This window comes from Cydia splendana, chromosome 19 (assembly GCF_910591565.1).
Source record: "Cydia splendana chromosome 19, ilCydSple1.2, whole genome shotgun sequence".
Classification (NCBI taxonomy): Eukaryota; Metazoa; Arthropoda; class Insecta; order Lepidoptera; family Tortricidae; genus Cydia; species Cydia splendana.
This window is the reverse complement of record NC_085978.1, coordinates 11,914,306-11,935,618: the sequence shown is the minus strand read 5'-3', so window position 1 is coordinate 11,935,618 and position 21,313 is coordinate 11,914,306. Positions and strand designations below refer to the sequence as shown.

Here is a 21,313-nt window from a genome sequence, read left to right as displayed (position 1 = left end):
GTTTAGTCGACCTAACATAGATTGAAATTGAATTAATCTGAATATTAATCGAATAAATTATCGATTAAATCTCGATTGAAAGTTGACAGGGGGCCATTTTTGTACGTAAAAATAATAGAAATGTCTTGCATGCAGATGGTAGCAAAACACTTTGTCATAAAAGTCGAGATGGGTGTCGATATATAGGTTTTAGGGAGTGCAGATTTCGAAAATAATGACCATTTTGGAATCCGAAATGGCGGCCATGCACTGTGTCATAAAAGTCGTCATGGATGTCATTTTATACGTTTTAGGGGGCCCCAATTTTGAAAATGATGACCATTTTGGAATCCAAAATGGCGGCCATGCACTATGCCATAAAAGTCGTCATGGGTGTCGTTTTATAGGTTTTAGGGGGCGCAGATTTCGAAAATGATGACCATTTTGGATTCCAAGATGGCGGCCATGCACTATGTCATAAAAGTCGTCATGGATGTCGTTTTATAGGTTTTAGGGGGCCCCGATTTAGAAAATGATGACCATTTTGAAATCCAAAATGGCGGCCATGCACTATGCCATAAAAGTCGTCATGGGTGTCGTTTTATAGGTTTTAGGGGGCGCAGATTTCGAAAATGATGACCATTTTGGATTCCAAGATGGCGGCCATGCACTATGTCATAAAAGTCGTCATGGATGTCGTTTTATAGGTTTTAGGGGGCGCTGATTTCGAAAATGATGACCATTTTGAAATCCAAAATGGCGGCCATGCACTATGTCATAAAAGTCGTCATGGGTGTCGTTTTATAGGTTTTGGGGGGCGCAGATTTAGAAAATGATAACCATTTTGGATTCCACTTTTATGACAAAATACGTAGCCGCCATCTTGCCCTAAAGCCCTAAAACCTATAAATCGACATCCGTGACGACGCAAGTTATCTTTATTTTCAGATCTAACAAATTGCTACAGAATACAAAGGACAAAAAAGAAGCGAGGAGGTAATGAAACAAGCAAAAATACAGATGATTCCTCGACGCAATTGAGTGATTCTTAAATTGTGTCCAGATTTTTTTTGTCATAAAAGTTTTTATTTTTCACATATTACTCTCACAAGTTCCGTGACATTTCGACCTTGTAATTTTTTAAGTAAATGTTTTTGTTTATCTATGAGGATCTCACTAGAATAGTATAATCAAGGTATGTTTATATTTTATGAATGAAATAGTAACGCAAAAAAAAAATATATTTGTGTCTTATATTCCTGCCGAAGACTTTTATTTTACCTTTTCCTTCTACACAAGTTTGGCCAAGTAATAAGAATTTAGGGCTCTCAATTTTATTTTGACTTCTACAACAGTAAAGCTACGAGGCCATGTTTGGTATCGTTTTCGTATAAATTCGCAGTACCAAATTTAGTTAAGGTATCACATTGACACCATTCCGAAGTAAAAACATATAAACTTATTAAAATACTTTCTTTTAAACTCCTCTTCACGCTTAAACTGCTGAACAGTTTTAATTTAAATTTGGTACACATATATTTTGAGTCCCGAGACAGGATATAATAAGTTATCTCAAAAATCATCCTTTAAAGGTGTGAAATGAGGTGTAGGGGGGAATTCAGAATTGACTTCTTGAAGTTAATACTGTTTAAGTTTAGGTTTGAAGTCATGTTTTTTCATCATTTTTAACTAAATCAAAGATGTAGACCATCCCAAATTTCATATAAATCGGTTCAGCGGTTATTGATTTCCCGTACAAATTTCCACGCCACTTTTCACACCTTCAAAAGATGATTTTGGTTATAAGATCTATCCTATGTCCTGTTCCGGGACGCAAACTATTTCTATACCAAATTTCAACGAAATCGGTTCAGCGGTTAAGCGTCAAGAAGAGTTTCAAAAAACCGGCCAAGTGCGAGTCGGACTCGCGTATTAAGGGTTCCGTACATTAAGTCCGACTCGCGCTTGACTGCACATTTCTAATAGGTTTTCCTGTCGTCTATAGGTAAAGAACTATTTTGTGTATTCAGACGGACATACATACAGACGCACGAGTGATCCTATAAGGGTTCCGTTTTTTCCTTTTGAGGTACGGAACCCTAAAAAGATTTATTTTTATTTTGTGGAATGGTGTCAATGTGATATCTTAAATGGATTCAGCACCCCAGATTTATACGAAAACGATAAGTACCAAACACGGCCTAGCACCTTCACTGATATAGATATATCAAGATAAAATTGAGAGCCCTAAATAAACTTTCCAGAGCGGATATCTCAAAAACTATTCAACATATCGAAAAAATTGACTGAATAAACTTGTAACAAATTAAATTATCTTTCATTTCGTATAAGTGGCCATGTCGCTGAGATGCATAGTTTCCGAGATATAATCGAAAAACGGGAAAATGGGACCTTCAAAGCCCCCTCTCTCCCCCCCGCTCAAGGGCTACGGCCGGGGACTTTTGATATGTTCACCTCCTAACTTGTCAAACCGAGTTACGGAGTCAAAAATTGTGTTCCGAGCATTTCCCTCTACAACTTTTAGAGCATTCGTTGCCTGACCTAAGTAGCTTATTGAATTTCTTTAAAAACTTTTCTGTAAAAGGTTGACGGGTGTTGGGTGTTTATATGGTTTCGGTCGATTATTATCATTTGCATTGCCCATGATGACTTACTAGAATTACGAGCACACGAGACACTAATAGTAGTTTGACAAACCTTGGTTTTCAAGAGGTATTTTATATTGACATTTGCTGTCACAAATTTGCTGTCAGATTTAGTCGCAAACCGCACGCAAAGTGCACACAAATGTGTCGACACCTTGTTACGGAAAAGTGTAGACACGGCGACGACACTTTGTTTCGAAACAATTCTAGACACATTGTGTGGACTCTGTTACGACACATCTGACATTTAGTTACCACTTTGTGATTCTGCGACTGGAATGGTTATATGGGCTCCTACACACAGTTTCGCGTAATATTCCCTATTAGCTAAAAAAAGTTAGTCTTATTGTCATCTTGACTTGTGGATTTGTAAGAAAGGGATAAAACATAAAAATAACAAATTGAGGCTTGTAGTGCGTTTATGAATGTTTTCCATCAGCATATCAGTACACTTAGAATCGGGCCTTTTCTAGGAACTTACAGTCAATGCCATTAGTATTGCAGCAAAAACCACACATAAATATTTTTTTTACAACATTAGAGGCAAGAAATCGATTTTTATTCAAATTATGCTAGATACGCGATTTATATTTGAAATACCACACATGGGTACAAATCTTAAAACTGTACGACTTGACTACAGTTTCTATATATTTATTAACGTACCAAATAAAAAAAATGGAAGGCCATATAAAAAAAACAAGATTAAATTCATACCGTTCATATGTACAGATGTAGTGCATAATTGTTTTCCATCGTATTTTCTCGGAAACATTCGTATTTGTCATACTACTTCAGTCAACCTCAGTACTTTTTGTACCGAGACTGACTGAAATAGCAAGACACTACGTTCGTATGTTTCCGTGAAAACACGATGGAAAATAATTATGCACTACATCTGTAAAAGGGCAAACGGCGCGATTCGAGAAATGAATTAGAGATTAACTAGTTACGATATAGTAAAGATAATATCACTAGATATTATCTTTACTATATTTACTTTTCATATCACTAGATATGAAATAGTAATATTATTACTATTTCATATCTAGTGAATCCCTAATTCATTTCCCGAATCGCGGCGCCAGCCGCCACAGGGTACCTTTTGCCGTGGAACGTCACATATCGTTACCATTTCATATCTAGTGAATCTCAAATTCATTTCCCGAATCGAGCCGATACATCGAATTTTAAAGCACTTCTGACTTCTATTTATAACGCTCCTATCTTCCTATTAGATTCAAAGTTACATTAACAAGGTCCATAATTTTTTACATGTAACTCTTAACGTTAATTTCACGTCCAAAACAAGTCCATTGTGTTACTAGTTGACGTCCACTGAGTTACAGATCAACCAGCAGTCTGTCAACTCATTAGATCGATGTCCACTGTGTTACACTTGTTATTAGTTCACTGGAATAAACTCTGCACTTTTAGTTTGGGCAGAAATTGAGATTCCTGCTTTATGATTTTTACCTGCAATTAAATAATACCAACGAGTTAATATAATACTCACTATAATATCCATCAAGAGGTTGTAGTTAATAGCAATGACATTACATTACATAAGTATAGATAGGTTATACATAAGTAGCACAAAAAATACTTCCATATTTATTTCTATACCTACGAAGAAATCTGTTATGATTAATATTCGCATTCCATTCATCTTTATCATACTCGTTGTTAAACATAAGCTTGTCTCTTTCTCTTTGCGGGAGCTCGTTAACACGTGCACATCTCTCGCTTGCCTAGGCGCGACTAAAGGCAACCTGTACAATTTGTACAAGGTAAGCACTTCAATTTTGGAACGCCTATAACCTATCTTTAGTTATAATATCATTGCTTGTTAGTGGTATTGTAGTTATAGGATACTTACATCGTTAAATATTGAATCCTTGAAGTTAACCATTGACCCCACTTTGATAATCTGGAACAAGGTGAAATAATGACTATAATATATATCATGATGTATTATATTTTAAATCTCATACAGAAGGTGGCTTGATTAAACAAACACGAGAGAATCGACTCCATTGATGATTTTTGCTAGGGTTTCTGTCATTTTCCGGTAGTTTGTATTAAATCATAAACGGAAAGGCCTTATCGTATATAACTACCAAAAAATTCAAGTTCGGTTCATTTAAATACGAAATATCTAACTAGTATTTTAAGTGACCCAGGAGAACGTAACCACGGCAACTAGGGACAAGCAAAAGTTGATTCACTCATAACATCGTGAAAAGCATGGCTACCTTGGGCGGGCGTCCCCGTTTGGGCGGCTGCTGCGCCACTAGCGCGGGCGCCGGCTGCTGCGGGCGCGCGGCGTGCAGGCGCAGCTGGTGCGCGCGCAGCAGGTGCTCCGTGTGCGCGCGCGGCGACGACAGCCGCGCGCCGCACGAGGAGAACACGCAGGAGAACGTGCCTTCGCCTGGAAAATGTGCTCATCGTTATAGACCGACCGCCTAAATGGGTCCTCGCCTGCGCGGTCCGGGGGCGCCGGGGTCCGACGACTGTGGGCCGGCCGCCCCGACCACGGTTGACGGACTGATCGACGTTCGTCAGCGGTGAACTATGAAACTTCCCGTGCATTAATATTTAGCGAACGCTTTAACGGTGACATACAGCGTGGTGCGACTGACCCTAAGGGTGGCGGGGAAGGTGCGGGCGGCAGGCGTCCGGCGCCCGCACCTTCCCCGCCCCCCTTAATCGTCCTACCCCGTCGCCCCCGTACCACGCGGACGAGGACTCATTTAGGCGGTCGGTCTATGGATTTGTTAGATACGTACTGTGATGGTTTAGTTTAGGTCAGTGTTTTTCAAGCCTCTGCCAGGCTTATAACAAAACATAATCAAAACATTTCGTTCGTACTAAGGGGATAGCGTCATGAAAAAGTTTGAAAAACACTGCTTTAATGGTCCATTCACTTCTTAATTCCTTGACCGGCAGTCAACCATAGCCCACAAAGATTACATTATAAAATGAAATGTATTATGTGTTCCGTTCCACGTCGGATATCTTCATTGAGAGAGCAACGCGATCGTTGACCGATAGATGCCGCTAGCGTCTATGTAGTCGCTCCGCCCCACGCCGTGACGTAGTTCCGCTTCCTCCCTGCCAACCATTGCTCGCTTCACGCTGCTCGCCGCGGCCATGTCATTGTTTCGTCGACCGTCTGACCGTCTGGTCCGCAAATATTTTTTGCGTATATTTTTGCAGCATGGTGCTTTAACATTTCCGATCCAAAACTCGGTCGATTAAATAGTGAGATATAGCAGAGATCGCTACTATTAGTCTTTTGGCGGTCTCGCGATCGAAGTCATCGAACGGTGCTTTTCGATTCTACCCACTTTTTTCTTGCTAAATTAATTTTCACATTCCATGCTGCTAAAATCGTTACCGTTAACTCGCATTTTCGAGATCGAAGTAGGAAGTGCGTCAGTGGTTTTCGTTAACAAGTGGTAACGCAAGTCGCTCCGCATCGGAGAGGGAACGTGCGGTCATCGTGCCGGCGGCGGCGGGGGCGGCGCGGAGGCGGGCAGCCTGCGCGCGCCGCTGCCGGGTGCCGCGCTTCGCCGATAAGGAGGTTTGGATTGTCTCGAACCATCCGGTGAGCCAGTTTAATGATATTCTAGTTTTATTGGCGTTCAGAAGTTATTTCGACACTAAAGGATGGTTCTCAGGCAGGTCGTATTAACCTGGGAGTACCTCGTGTCGTTAGCTGCGACGCGACAGGGGCTCAGGGGAGGTCGGCCCCCGCGCGCCGGCGCCGTCGACTTTCTTCTGCTGTCGTCCAAGGTGACTCCGAGACGCCGCGACGCTGCGGGCCGGAGCCCGAGGTGTCGCGGTGCGGGGTCCGCGGGACGCCCACTCCTGTTGCGGACGCTTCCAGTCCGCGAGAGTCCGCACCCGCTCCTCAGTCCGCGCCCGCTCCTGTTGCTGCAGTCGCGGTGCGGACGCTTCCAGTCCACGCCCGCTCCTGTTGCTGCAGTCGCGGTGCGGACGCTTCCAGTCCGCGAGAGCAGTCGCGGTGCGGACGCTTCCAGTCCGCACCCGCTCCTGTTGCTGCAGTCGCGGTGCGGACGCTTCCAGTCCGCGCCCGCTCCTGCTACTGCAGTCGCGGTGCGGACGCTTCCAGTCCACGCCCGCTCCTGTTGCTGCAGTCGCGGTGCGGACGCTTCCAGTCCGCGAGAGCAGTCGCGGTGCGGACGCTTCCAGTCCGCACCCGCTCCTGTTGCTGCAGTCGCGGTGCGGACGCTTCCAGTCCGCGCCCGCTCCTGTTACTGCAGTCGCGGTGCGGACGCTTCCAGTCCGCGCCCGCTCCTGTTGCTGCAGTCGCGGTGCGGACGCTTCCAGTCCGCGCCCGCTCCTGTTGCTGCAGTCGCGGTGCGGAGGCTTCCAGTCCGCGGGACTCCGAGAGACGTCACTTGCCCGCTCCTGTGGCTGCGGGCGCTTCCAGTCCGCGGGACTCCGAGAGGCACACGCCCGCTCCTGTTGCTGCGGTCGCGGCGCGGGTGGATCGCGGACCTCTCGATCCCGTCCTGGCGCCAAGGTGAAGGCGGACCGCTTCTGCGTCCCGACTGCTCGAGTGGAAGGAAGGTAAGTTACGTGGAAGCAGTGGAAACGCTACGAGTATAGCGACGATCGCCGCGTTGGCTGCCGTCCGTCATGACGTCGCTCCGTGGTGCCGCACCTACGCGCCGGTGGTGGCCACCACGATGGCGCCGCCGAGGGCAGCAGTGTCGCCGTGATGATGAGTGCAACTACGAGCCAGCCATCGGCCCGGCGCCTATCGAGCTGGCCGCCACGACGGCGCCTCTCGCCTCACGCACCTGAGCCTGGCTACGGTGGCCGACGCACCAGTGCCTCCCGAGCTGGCCGCCACAATGGCGCGTCTCGCATCACGCACCGACGCGTCCCAAGCCGGCGGTGGCGGCCGCCACAACGGCGCCGCCCGCCACGATGGCACCACCGCCTTGCGCACTGGCGCCTCGAGCTGGCCGCCACGATGGCGCCTCTCGCCTCACACCAGTGCCTCCCGACCCAGGCGGCGGCCGCCTCACGCACCGGTGCCTCCCGAGCTAGCCGCCACGATGGCACGTCTCGCCTCACGCACCGGCGCCTCCCGAGCCGGCGGGGGCGGCCGCCACGATGGAGCCGCCCGCCTTACGCGACAGCGCCTTTAGAGCGGGCCGCCACGATGGGTCCTCGCCTCACGCACCAGCACCTCCCGAACCAGTGGCGGCCGCCATGATAGCGCCGCCCGGCCTCACGCACCGGTGCCTCCCGAACCGGCCGCCACGATGGCGCCTCTAGCTTCACGCACCGGCGCCTCCTGAGCGGCGGCGGTTGCCATGATGGCACCGACAATCACGTCGATGCTGTCCACCGATGCTGCAACCACGACGATGTCGTCCCTTGCAATGGCGCCCATGTTCTGTTCGAGAATAGAAGAATACCACCGCGAACTTACCTGCCGCCGATGCTGCCTGCTGATGGGCGCCTCAGTATCAGTTTTGTCCTGTCCACATGGTCCCATTGAGGTACTCAGGCGCCTATAGCTATGGTGCCACAGCACGTACAGACCGCTAAGCTCTTGTTTCCGGTTAAGGAATCCTCCGGCGACGGCAGAAAAGGTTGTAAGGAGCTTCGTCCTGCGTGGCTCGACTGCCCGGAGTTGAAAGCGGTAAGATATGTCGATACTCAGAGGAAAATACGTCGCGTTCCCGGGCTTCATAAAGGTGCTGATCGACGAGGAGCCGTGCCGCTTCGAGGTTCCTACGACTTCTCGAGGCCATGGAGTGATCCAACCGGAGAACAGCTAGCGACGAGGCCCTGTGCGACCGCTCAAAACCGAGGTGAAAGGCATCGAAAAGGTCTGCAGACTTCACATAATTATCTCTGCTTGCCTGCGCTCTCCAGCTTAAGTTCCGTCTTACAAAGTCTTTCTCGTGCGCCAAGCCCATAATAAACAAAATGGGATAAATAAACCCGCTGCGCCTGAACAAGCTTGAGTTCCCGGTGCTAAGAGAAAGGGGCCAGGAGGACTCCAACAGTTTACATCTGTCTGTCTTCGACTTTATCGAAACAGTTTTGTTACGCAAGCGCCAAAATCGATTTTAGACTTGATTTCATTAGTTCGATTTCCTTAAAAGCATGCGACCATGCCCCTATACTAGCTCGATATAGGGTGTTTCTTCGGATAAAGCGAATCAGACTATCACGCTCCTAGACATCACGTGGGACACGCGGCACAACACCCCGATTGAAAGTTTTCTTTTTCGCGACATACAGGCCTGCCTTGCTGCCGAGTTTCTCGCAGAAATGAGACTCAACGCCTCCTGTTCCGTCTCAAACTCGCAAACTTTAGGTCATGGAGGAAGGTGACACCTTCACAGTCCCCAGCAACACGAAGCTGCCGAAAGCCTCGCGCCACTTCCTCCCTCATCTTATGCAAGCAGTCCGTTACAATCTCCAATATTGGTAGACAATGTACGAGGTAAGGCCCTTTCAGTGAAGAGTAACCGTTAACGGGCCACATCTGCAGCGCTGACGACAGAAGTGTAAACATACAACCGCACCACTACAGTATACATAAAACGACGGCGACACTACATCCCCTCCGTTACCACGGCTGTCGCAAAAACTGCTGATGCCAGCAGATCGTCTACAGGTCGCGCTGGTTCCTTGCTACTTACCAGGTCGGTACAACCCCCGAGGGCGACGGTTTATCAAGAAGTCACTGCGCGCCCGAGTGGCAGCTACGCCCAGAAGCCGCCGAGACTATCTTCGCCTGATAGGCCTGTTGGCCAGCCTCCGCTTTCGAGAGCCTTCGCACTGTGTCACGGTATTTCTTAACAGACTCTGAACTGCTACCACGTCGCGTCTGGCAGCTGCCGGTGATACGCCTTGGTATGGATGTCTCCACCTCCCAGCCTAGTCTGTTTGCTGTGACGGCGTGATAAGGAGAGCCTTCACGCAGCTGTGGTAAGCTTGCAATTTACTTACGAGTCAACGACCTTAAGAATGAGGCGTAGCTCCTGTCAGATAGGACGCTCCAACACCGAGCTGGCGAGATCAGGAGTGACGTCCGCTGTGATGTACCTACTGGCGTGACTGGCGCATGCATGCAACATGCCAAGGGCTAACGCTACGTAGCGAACGAGACGCAACTGTCACTGTCTCACTAATATGGAGGAACCGGGTATTCCCGGTTCCGGTACTATGTTTGTATTGAAAACCAGTAACGGGAGCACTCCCTAGATCGTCCCCTTGTCTAGGCCGCCTGTACGCCCACAATGTAGAAATGGTCTTCATGGTGCATCAAAAATAAGATCGACTGCCAGGTACCTCTAATACCCAGTGAAGTAGCGAGCTATCTCAGACATCTATTTCTATTGTCCATGTTAGCTTTCAGAACGATACTTGTTCATAAGCCTGTAACAAGTGCTGTATGTGAACCACTATCGGACACTATGCCTTCTTCCAACGCCATTAATAGCGAGACCAGCGCCTCCCAAACCACCAGCGCCTCCCAAATCTACTTGCCCTAATTTGAATAGCCCTACAATGTTAGGTACGTTAGAAGAAGTACGATAGAAGAGCTGCCGCACATTTGCTGTTAGCATCAGACCGCAGGGTCAATGACCTTAGTCTACTACACTGTAGCCCGGGTAATTGCATAGTTAACTTTCACGCTATTATTTTGTGTCCGAAATTCGGCTCTAAACCAGATAACGTGTCTTACCGACTTGACTCTTAGAAGCTCCGGAATAATGTATAGACCCAGTAAGTAGGTAGTCTGGGTACGTCAACTTGCGAGAATTACACAAATGTTAGGGGACACTGCGCTTATTTATTTCAGCCACAGTCTCATCTAAGCCGGCCTCGCCTACGATTGCTTTCGACCCACGATGTACTTAATAACTAAATTGGCTGGAAAACTATCCACTTAGCGATATTTTGGCTTAAGTTAATTGGGATCATGACTCGCCGAGATTCTGCGGTTCGGAAGCGATTTCGAATGAGAAATCTCTCAAACCAGTTTAACGTCAGATTCGAACCTGGGATTACAATTTAAATTCTCAATTTCCTGTAATGTATCATTATAACGAGTCACTGTGATTTCATGGGTTGCAATATGTCGTATATATTTATTATTTCTCTGAGTTCTATGACAGTAGGTGTAGCCCTAACACTTGCGCGCCCGCTGACTCGCCACCAGGAGATAATAAACAGGTCTCAATGAAGATATCCGACGTGGAAAGGAACACATAATATAAAAATTTTACCTTCCAATAAAATTGGTATTATGTTTCCTTCCACGTCGGATATCTGAGTAATGCCTTCCTGGCAGGCTTCTAGGCTACTTTTATGCCGACGGTACTTCTCCTCAACAATGTCATGGCCGCGGCGAGCAGCGTGAAGCGAGCAATGGTTGGCAGGGAGGAAGCGGAACTACGTCACGGCGTGGGGCGGAGCGACTATATAGACGCTAGCGGCATCTATCGGTCAACGATTGCGTTGCTCTCTCAATGAAGATATCCGACGTGGAAGGAAACATAATACCAATTTTATTGGAAGGTAAAATTTTTATATTAACTATTAAAATTTACTATCGCGCGTTATATAAAATCGTCGCGGAGGCGACCTTTCCGCATTAGTCCCACATTGTCGTAGTCGTGTCTTATTTAGGACTGCAAACTCGACAAATAGAACAAAAAGTTAACCAGGCAGTAGAACTTTTCTTTTGATAAGAGTCAATCTGATCTGATCAAATACTTACTGTATTTCTTCATTTGCAAGTTCAATGTCCGGCTAAGATCACGATCTAAGCCGGCATCGCTGTACGAATATCCATTGGCGACGCGCTTCACTAACCCTTTCAACGCCGCACCTATCGTGCGCGGCGCGTCATTGAACCTTGTCGGAATGCACGAAGGTTGATATTGGGCTGTAGCCGCGCGCGTCAGTTGACGTTGAGACTAGGAATCCTCTAGACCGAGCTTAGAGCAATTATTTCATGAAACCGATGCTGCCAAAAATACAGGGGTGCGGGGAACGAGGTGAGCGAGTCCCGTGCCGTGATTGGTCCGTTCAAAGACACGGACGTCACACAAAGACACTTTAACTCGAAAATGGAGTAAAACTACCGTATATTTGTGGCAGAGGGGGTAGCGAAACTATGCTCAGTCTAGAGGATGTCTTGTCTGTGGTTGAAGTCTTTGGCGGTCATAGCAGTGGCAGCATATTACGTCAACGCCTGAAAAAATACTAACTCTCATCTTCCTGCTGGTCCTGCTGGTCGGGCACATGTTGGGCTACGTGCGCGACGAGCTGCCGCTCGGTGCTGAAGCGGCGCTCGCACAGCTTGCACGCGTGCCGCGCCGGCGCGCGCGCCGGGCTGCGCGCGCCGTAGTGCGCCTCGCGTCTGGAAACAATACCATTCATATTAGAAACAGTCAAAATGTCACAAGCTTTGATTTAACTTACAATGTTCCAAATCTAACAAACCAAATTAGACCCACTTCCCGTTATTCATTTGAGCGAATACTTCACATAATTACACTGCAGTTCACCCCTCTCCGACATAATTGTAGTTGATGACCGCAGGTGGTCGGACCTTTAACTCGTCACGCTTCGCGTAGAGTTCCACTCGCCTCTTCTCTTCAAGAAGCAAGCGCGATGCAGAAGGCTTGCACTTATGTCCTCACTGTACGCCTCCACTTCGTCTTTCACCCTCCATGTATGCACTCAATCATGTATAATGTGTACCTGTGCGTGTACATGTGGTTGCGCTGCTGGAACTGCTGGCCGCAGATGGTGCAGTCATAAGTACTCTCTACGGTGCGGCCACCCAGGTGCCGCTTGCGGTGCTGATTCAGGTTCGTAACCTGCAAACAAAATGTGCAATTTCAAACTCATATATACGAGGATAAGAACTTTTTATGATATGATGCTAAAAACTTCAATTTTAGGCTTCAAAATGTAGTTAAATTTGCTTCTTTGGCGTGTTAACTTCGTAAGTAAATTCACTACCAATTAAGAGTTAAAAATGGGTCAGAAATGTTCGGGAAAACCGGCGTCTTTTCTGTGGACGTTACAAAAGTTACATTTTTCTACAACTTTGAAGTATGTATGTAGTAGAAGGTTTTATCGTGCCCATAAGGACAAAGTTAGAAAATTAGGCTTTGTAAAGTCCGTTTAGGTATTTTATAGTGTCCACAGGAAAGTCGCATCACCTTAACTCATACTAAAAAGTTTTTGAGATAAATAGTAAGTAGATGTTACCTACACACACACACGACATGTTCCTAAAGAACATCATAGAAGGAAAAATAGAGGGTAAGAGAGGAAGAGGAAGACCGAGAATAAATTATTTCAACCAAATAAAAGAAAAGGTTCAGGTCGTGTCATACCAGAAGGTTAAGGAGATGGCAGAGGACCGGACGAGTTGGAGATTGCTCCACCGACAAGAGCACAGCTCTTAAATATAAAGAAGATGTTACCTGTGCATAGGCCTTGTTGCAGCCGGGCTCCGGACACACGAAGGGCCGCTCGCCGGTGTGCAGGCGCACGTGGTTGTTCAGGTTGGTCACCTGCCAATCAGATCATATGGATTTATCAACTTTATCTTGTCACTCGTTGCCATAATTACGGTCGCAATATTCGTTAGGTACCGTAAAATGGGGTGAATAGGGACAAAACTGACATTCAAACCTCGATAACGATCCTAATGTAGCAAGTAGAATTCTGCAAGCGCAGCTTGACAAAACCTACGAATGGTTAAATAAATGGCGTATCAGGGCTAGTGCTCCTAAATCGCATCACATGACTTTTACACTAAGGCATGAAACTTGCCCGCCAGTCAAACTAGGAGATTCTGAATTGCCGCAACCATCCTGCGTCAAATACCTTGGGTTTTACTTGGATCGAAGGATGACCTGGAAGGAACATATAAAACACAAACGAGGAGAAGTAAACAACAGATTCAGAAACCTACTATGGCTCCTTGGTAGACAATCCGCACTATCTCTGAGCAACAAATTAAGAGTATATTGCTCAATCATCAAACCAATCTGGACATATGGGATCCAGATATGGTCTTCTGCTAGCAAATCAAACATCCTCTGCCTTCAAAGAGCCCAAAATAATATTTTAAGGGTTTTGTGCGCTGCACCTTGGTTCACTCGTAACAGTGAAATCCACGAATACCTAGAAATGCCGACTGTCCTTGAAGAGGCAAAACGCTATAATGATATCTACAAGGATCGCCTGATCATGCATCCAAATCCACTGACCATCCCATTACTTAAACCGGACTATGTCAGGCGACTTAAAAGAGCTGATGTGCTGGATATTTAATGGCGGGTAGGGCAATGGCCCTATCATTCTGGAAACGTCATACATATTTCCCTGATCCAATCTGATTATAGTCTTGCGACTGATTGCAGATATTATAAAAAAAAAAAAAAAAAAAAAAACCTTGATAACATTTTATTTTTACAGTTTATGCAAACATAATTTTATTAATATTTCATACAAAAGGTGATTTTGAAACGTTGTTGATTCGTTTTTTTGTAGTACGAATATTACTATAGCTCCATTTGTAATAGGAATACATTAATTAGGTAGCAGTAGCCTTTAAAAACCATCTCACCCCCCTGCCATCCCTTCTCTCCCCATTCATAATCCGACTCTCCTCGCAATCCCTACTCACCCCATTTTACGGTACTACAAGAACTTTGTATAACAGAAAAGTAATGAACATTTTAATATTTTTTTCACCTTACGCCCATGTGACGGTAGCTAAACGGCCAAGCCAGCACATATTGATTGTTTGATCTGTTAACTTTTTGACAGTGCGAGCCATATTGTCCCATCTTGGCAATATTTTACATGAAAATGTTTTAGGTGGGATATTAATATCTCGACAATAACCGTTGTCCTCTCTCATGTAACGTCGTAAGCCCCAATGTACATTAGGTATAATTTTACACAACTTTTCATAAACCAAATTAAGTATAGATTTTTTTAATAACATTGCTTTTTCAAACAAATAAAATACATCCCAATTTACTATACAAGGTTGAAATAAAAATTAGGAAAAAATTGCATGGTGTGCCTTACGAGGATAAACATAAATATTAGAGATGCCCCGAATAGTGGTTTTGGCCGAATACCGAATATTCTGCCCCTCTCTCGGCCGAAGCGCCGAATATTCGGCATAACATTTGTACAATTTAAGTCACATTTATTATGAAAACTGTTCGCCAGCATAGCACAATGTTTGCTAAAATGTAATTTTTGTTGCTCAGAACTAGTGAATGTAGTCGGAGTCTATAAAATCGAACTCACAATAAAAATAAAATTATTAGTAACCAACAAATGCCCAAAAAACAGTCTTCGTATTTAACAACTTTCCAAGAAAACATTTTAAACACCAAGTTTAGTGATTTGCAGTTATTTTTATTGTGTTATTTATCTTTTTAGGTTGGTTTAAGAGATATTCGGTACTCGGCCGAATAGTATGCAATATTCGGCCGAATACCGAATATTCAGCGGTGGCCGAATAGGCGGAATACCGAATAGTTGCCGAATATTCGTGGCATCTCTAATAAATATCTCAGCGTTGTTTAAATCTCGGCAACAACATAGTAAGTGGACCATGACTATTATACCATTACTCAATCCATTTTGGTTGCAAATATATTTTGCTAAAGAAATCTATAGCCTTGGAAATTACATTGAATGTTAGTTAAAACATATTTAGGAGTTCGTATTATTATTTTAGATAGCCTCAAGTTTTCTTCGTGCTTTTAGCTCAGATCTAAGATGTTTACAGTTTAGACTACTAGTTTAGAATTTAGTTTACTAGTAATTAGGTCTTCGTAGAACTAATCGAATCAGAAACACGGAACTACGCTCCAGAACTAGAGTTAAGCTTAAGTGGGATTGGACTGGACATGTCTGCCGCATGCACCCGGAAAAGTGGGCCAAAATGGTTACTGAGTGGGACCCACGGAACACCATAGACGGTGCAGGCCGAGGTTCAGGCAGACCGAAAAGGAGATGGCGGGACGTCTTGGAAGCATTCTACCCCAAAATGGTGGGAAAATTCCGATGATAGGGTCGAGTGGAGAAAACGAGGGGAGGCCTTTGCCCAGCAGTGGGACACCAAAGTAGGCTTATAAAAAAAGTAGTTATTAAATAAAAGTACGTTCCTTGATGACCAGTATTTCAAGAAACAACAATGCAGTTTAAACAATACTACAATTTTCCCTGGATTAATATAAAAGAAAGGTCAACCTTTTTTTTTCGCAACATCTGTTGTACACATGCTGTTTCGGAATTCTCTTATCTTATTTATCTAAATAAGCCGCATTCTTAGCTTTAGATTCTATGCAAACCCCGAATATATAAAAAAAATGGCTATTGTATTTAAAAAGGCACCCATATCCCGTAGGGTGATTCACTTTTGTATGGAGAAAAAAAAGTTGCAATATTTTTCCTGACTTTGCTCACCAATGGAGTCTCCCCACACTAAAAACTATCTATTTCAATTTTGAAAAGAATCGAATAACGTTTAGAGGTTGCACAAGTTGATAAGGTAGAGTGAGAACCCCATACATTGCGTGAAAATGAACTATGTTCTAAAATGACAAAATATAATGAACTGACACTAAAATCGAATGAGAAAACTGAATTTTGCGTCAAAAACACGATAAAAGCACTTTTCCTTTGGAAACAGGTGGAAAAACTGAAAAATCTTAATTAGAACATTTATCGAGTAACCAAAATCCAAGTTTACTACTAATTTTAAAATTTATTTATATGTAGAAGGTTCAGTATCACACTACTCTCCGCTTTGATGGTAGCCACTTAAACCATTTTCTACCCTCCGATGTAGTCGTTGGTTATTTGAAAAATCTTTGTTGATGTTGTGCAACCTCTAAATGTTGACCGATTTTAATTTTTTTAAACGTATAATATTTTTTTATCAGTTAGAACAAGAATTCGAGCAAAGTCAGATGAAAATCGAAAATTCGGAAAAATGAAACACCCTAATATCCCGTCCACACCAATTCTATATGCGTCAAAATATCAGAGGGCCTACCGCGAAACCAAATAAAAAAGTTAGGTGAACTAAAAAGTTTCCTCCTCATTTTTTTACAAAAATAAAAAAGTTACCTGCGTAAAGGCCTTCCCACACTCGTTGCATTTGTAAGGGCGCTCGTTGGTGTGTATGCGGAGGTGCGCACGCAGGTTGTTCGACTGGGAGAATGCTGGGGACGGAAAATAAAGCAAATGTTACCCTTTACCAACTCAGGGTATTTTTTTTCCCACCCTATGTTTGCAATGCCCTGGTTCAACTCTCGATCGATATAAGAATGTTAAATTTAGACTTCACTTTTGAAAGATCACTTTTCTTGATTTCTTAAAGGAAACAGAGTGAAATGAATTTCCTATGACAAATAGGTCGGTGTTTTTTCTTCATAAACCACATAGGCAGACCATACGCGAGTTTAAAATGTAATATTACCGAACCATCAAAGGTTTATAATTTTTTTGGTATGTTTCATAAACTTAGTTTTCCGATTGTTTGAAAGTAGGGTCTATAATATATCATTTTGGTAATGGGATCTTTAAGTTAACAAGGGTCACTCTTCAAGTACATAGTACTATAATATACTTAGTGACTTGGGTATGTCTTGTAGTACCTAATTTGTATATTTGCGTACCATAAATGATCAAGGCGACTCCATAAGGAAACGCTGTATCCTCTCTGTATTTCGGGTTTACAATTTCCAAGTTAAGATCCCATGTAACCCGTATTATGACAAATAAAATATTGATTGATGGATTGATTAAACATATTTTGAGGTGGTGAAGGTGCTACAAATAGGGACATCATAGTCTCTATCAATCTCTCTCATTTTCCTCTGTGTTGCCAGCAACAACGTTTTTACTTTTCTACTCGAGGGTTGATTGGATGCGTGGCGATTCGCCACAATATAATAGCCAACATACCTTTATTGCAGTAGGTGCAGACGAACCTCCTCTCGGCTCTATGGTTCCGCAGGTGGTTCTGCAGCTGCGTGTTCTTCTGAAACGTCTTGTGGCAAATGCCACACAACAGTGAGCCATTGCCCTCCTGCAACGAGTGATTCCCATTTCGCCCGGACAACCAAAACTCGCTAGCAATACCGTTTAAAATCTCGTATCTTACGCGACTTTCAAACTAATAATACTAATATGGGTTCGCACGCCGGTCCGGTGTGCGAGCGAGACAGCGCTTACACGTATATATTTATATCCGGAGCGCAAACCGGAGCGGCGTGCAGATCCGCCGCAAAGACCGCCTTAGTAACTATTAACTCTTTAACCCGTGGAGCGCCCTACTATCACACGTGTTACCAGCACACTATTATAGAAGTTCCATACCACGGTAATTCTGGGGCGCTCCACGGGTTAAACACTAGGACACGGTACTGTAAGTACTTCTGTATACGGGTCATAGTGCTGATGGTGCAGTTTCTCGTGCACATGAGTAGGTGTCCTTGGCGGTCAAAGTGTTAAGGAGCGTCCAGATCTGGTGAACGTGCCTGTTTGCGAAAGGCAAGCTAACTACACCTACAATGTGCAGTTGGGGTAATTTGCAAATAGCGCTCTAAAGTTCGTTTTTAATATCATTAGAAATAAGGTAAACAGGTCTATGTGTCTTTTAATTGAAAAACACGTTTTAAAAATAAGTCACGGCAAATATGTAACAATAATGAATCTAATACGATAATTTATATTCTTCTGCTTTCGTTAGTATGTCATTTATCCATATATATTTTTTTTTTCTATAGTTTTATACGTTTTCATTTTGAGTTTTGGTCGTGTGTTGATAGATGGCAGTAAATTTACTGTGACTACAAAATTTACTATGACAGGACCCCTCTATACTATCTATTCTCTTTGGTAATAGTTACTGATTTTTAAAAAGCGTTTTTCAATTAAAAGACATGTCAAGATCGCTTACCTTCTTTCTAATGCTAAAAAAAACGAAGTACAGTGACTCAACGCGAAATCTGAACGCACCTTTAGATCGGTATTGATACGAGATTTTTTATTATATCTAATAACTATACAATACAGATGTAGTGCATAATTGTTTTCCATCGTATTTTCTCGGAAACGTTCGTATTTGTCAACCTCAGTACTTTTTGTACCGAGACTGACTGAAATATCAAGACACGTTCGACGTTCGTACGTTTCCGTGAAAACGAAGGAAAATAATCATGCTCTAAATCTGTACCTAGACTACAGTGACGTAGTACTATTATTAAAACTTTAACTTATAAGCGGTATAATCCTCAACAGTCTTTCGTTTTCGTGGATATTCATATCTTTATTATAGACATAGCATGATCTGTGACATAGCTAAATAAAGATTGTTGAGGTCTGTAACATTTAATCAAGGTAGACATTAATTATTTTGTTTTAGCGAGTTTAGGTTGCCTAACGATTTGTTCTATACTACTAAACAACACATGTTGGCTGTGAGAAAATAATTCCCGTTTTTCTTCATTATTTTACTTGTTTTCATGTCTATGTTCTTTATAACAAATGGGAATGACTCCCTGCAACCAGTAACAGGTTTACAAAAATCATAAGTTTTATATTGTGTAGTTGTATTAAAATATCCACAAACACACATAAGGCCTTATCAAAATATGCTAATATTAATTTATCTTGAAAAAGTAAGCAGTTTTATTTTGTTTTTTGCTGACTTTGACATAATTATAATTATAGACATAACAATGTAATGAGTGTGGTTTGGTGTAATACAGCATATTATTCAGAATCTCTTGATGACTTTGTTTAATATGTTTTTGTAATTAGGTGTTGTTTATGAGTTTTTGCTATCAGGTTGAGTTAAGGAAATATCTTAACATTATACAGGTTGTTTGTTGTTTGTTACTAAATATTAAAACTCTTAGAAATGATGAAGGACATAGCTAACTTCTCAGGGTGGTATTCGACCTATCCAATTACTTTGTCCAATGTGTATTTTGTCTCACATTTTGCTTAATGAGAGAGTGAGACACTCAACATTGGACAGATGGAATACCACCCTCAGACAATACTCAATGAAAGTTTTTGAATTTTATTGTGAGCATAGCAAATTAATTTTTTAGAATCATGTTAAGCTCACATTTCCTTTACCATTACTCTCTCTGAAAATCTTTTGGACTTTCCTTCCCATTACTCTAGTTGTTACCTCAGAGACGTCCAGTGGGTCTGAGGCCTCCTCCGCCGTAACATCATCCTCTATGGTCACCTCGGGCACCAGCGGCTGGCACTTGAAGCAGGCGTACACACCATCTTTGCCGGTCTCAAACAACTGCTGCAATAAATCATTAAGCAGGTTATTGGGTGTTGTTTTATTACTTTAACTTGTTGTGCTGTTGTGTAAAGATGTTTTTGTAAATATATATTAATAAAAAGCTGTTGTCATTCTTTTCTTTGGACTCATCAAGTTAATTCTAACTCAATCTGGTTGCAACATTTTAATACTGAGTTCCTATCCAACCTTCCCTTCCACCAGTTTCAATCATCAATCACCTGGCATAGATCGTAACAAAATATTGCATGGTCACCAAACTTATTTAGGTAAATATTATAAATTTTGAGCTTAATTGGATTCAGGGAATTGGGTCAAATTTAACTTCCAGCTTTTGATTGCAGACATTGAGACAGGTGAAACTAAATAAAAGCTTGGTAAAACGTACCTAAAATGCCTAAATACTGCAATTTGAGTGTAAAATGATAATAAAAATAATAAATAAACATAGATAAAACTTTCTAGTCTTAAAAACGTACAAAATCTAGATCAATAATAAACAATGTAGGAAAAATACTGGGCTTGTTTTTGTTAAAAGAACAAACCGATTTTGGTTAATATCAAGTGCAGCAAGTCACTACCTACTCGTGTTCAGAAAAAAACGAGCCAGTTGTTTTTTATACGGAGCTGAGCCAGACGTAAAAAAACACACGGCCAGGTCAGGAAAAGAAATAAAAAAAAATGCGCGGCAGGCTCGAGCAGTGGAGCTGTTTTTTTTTGCTTTCATGGTCACAGAGAATTGCATTATATGTGATTTCAACTCCGCAAAACTGTTAAAACTCACTTATAAGCGATAACGGTGAAATCAAACGAGCAGAAAGCTCTTCTAAAGGCGTTATTTTTATAACAATCTAAAGAAAACAAAAAAAGAACTAATGGAATAACACAAAAGATCGCATAGAATTGGCAAAGAAACACTTACAACAGCGGGCTTATCGCATATTCCACACTTGTCCATCGTGAAGATGTAAAGTTTCACAGAAATCAAGTAAATAACACATAAAAATCCGAAAATATTGATATTTTACGACAGCTCCTCAAAAGTAGGCTATGGTATCGTGAGCCGTGCGGGGAATGAAGGGGGCGGGGCGCTGCGCTGGACGGCGACGCAGGAGTTGCCAGCACTTTAGTTTTAAATAGTATTTTTTATTGAAAATCAATAAATTTTAACCAGATTTAGATTAGCCTTCAGTTTATTTTCAGAAAAGCATTACACTAAAGTAAATAAACTCAAAAAAACTGATATATCTGAAAGACTACATTACAAAAGTTTTAA

The 21,313-nt window shown here is 43.1% G+C and overlaps 1 protein-coding gene across 3 annotated transcripts; it reads right to left on the bottom strand.

The window, feature by feature from the left end:
• Positions 1 to 3,808: 3,808 nt before the first annotated feature.
• On the bottom strand, positions 3,809 to 21,137 carry LOC134800073 (gastrula zinc finger protein XlCGF7.1-like). Of its 3 annotated transcripts, none has more exons than XM_063772538.1 (10): positions 20,960 to 21,137; positions 19,915 to 20,040; positions 17,676 to 17,760; positions 16,836 to 16,930; positions 13,154 to 13,243; positions 12,420 to 12,538; positions 11,924 to 12,075; positions 4,901 to 5,076; positions 4,525 to 4,575; positions 3,809 to 4,121 (listed from the first exon to the last, which is right to left on the bottom strand). In XM_063772538.1, exons 1-10 carry the CDS (start codon positions 20,993 to 20,995, stop codon positions 4,056 to 4,058), a joined length of 996 nt encoding a protein of 331 aa, XP_063628608.1. In that variant the 5' UTR covers positions 20,996 to 21,137; the 3' UTR covers positions 3,809 to 4,055. The 3 variants fall into 3 exon arrangements, with proteins under 3 accessions (XP_063628608.1, XP_063628609.1, XP_063628607.1); XM_063772539.1 differs by having other exon boundaries at positions 17,676 to 17,751; XM_063772537.1 differs by having other exon boundaries at positions 17,676 to 17,799; positions 20,960 to 21,136.
• Between the last annotated feature and the right edge of the window lie 176 nt (positions 21,138 to 21,313).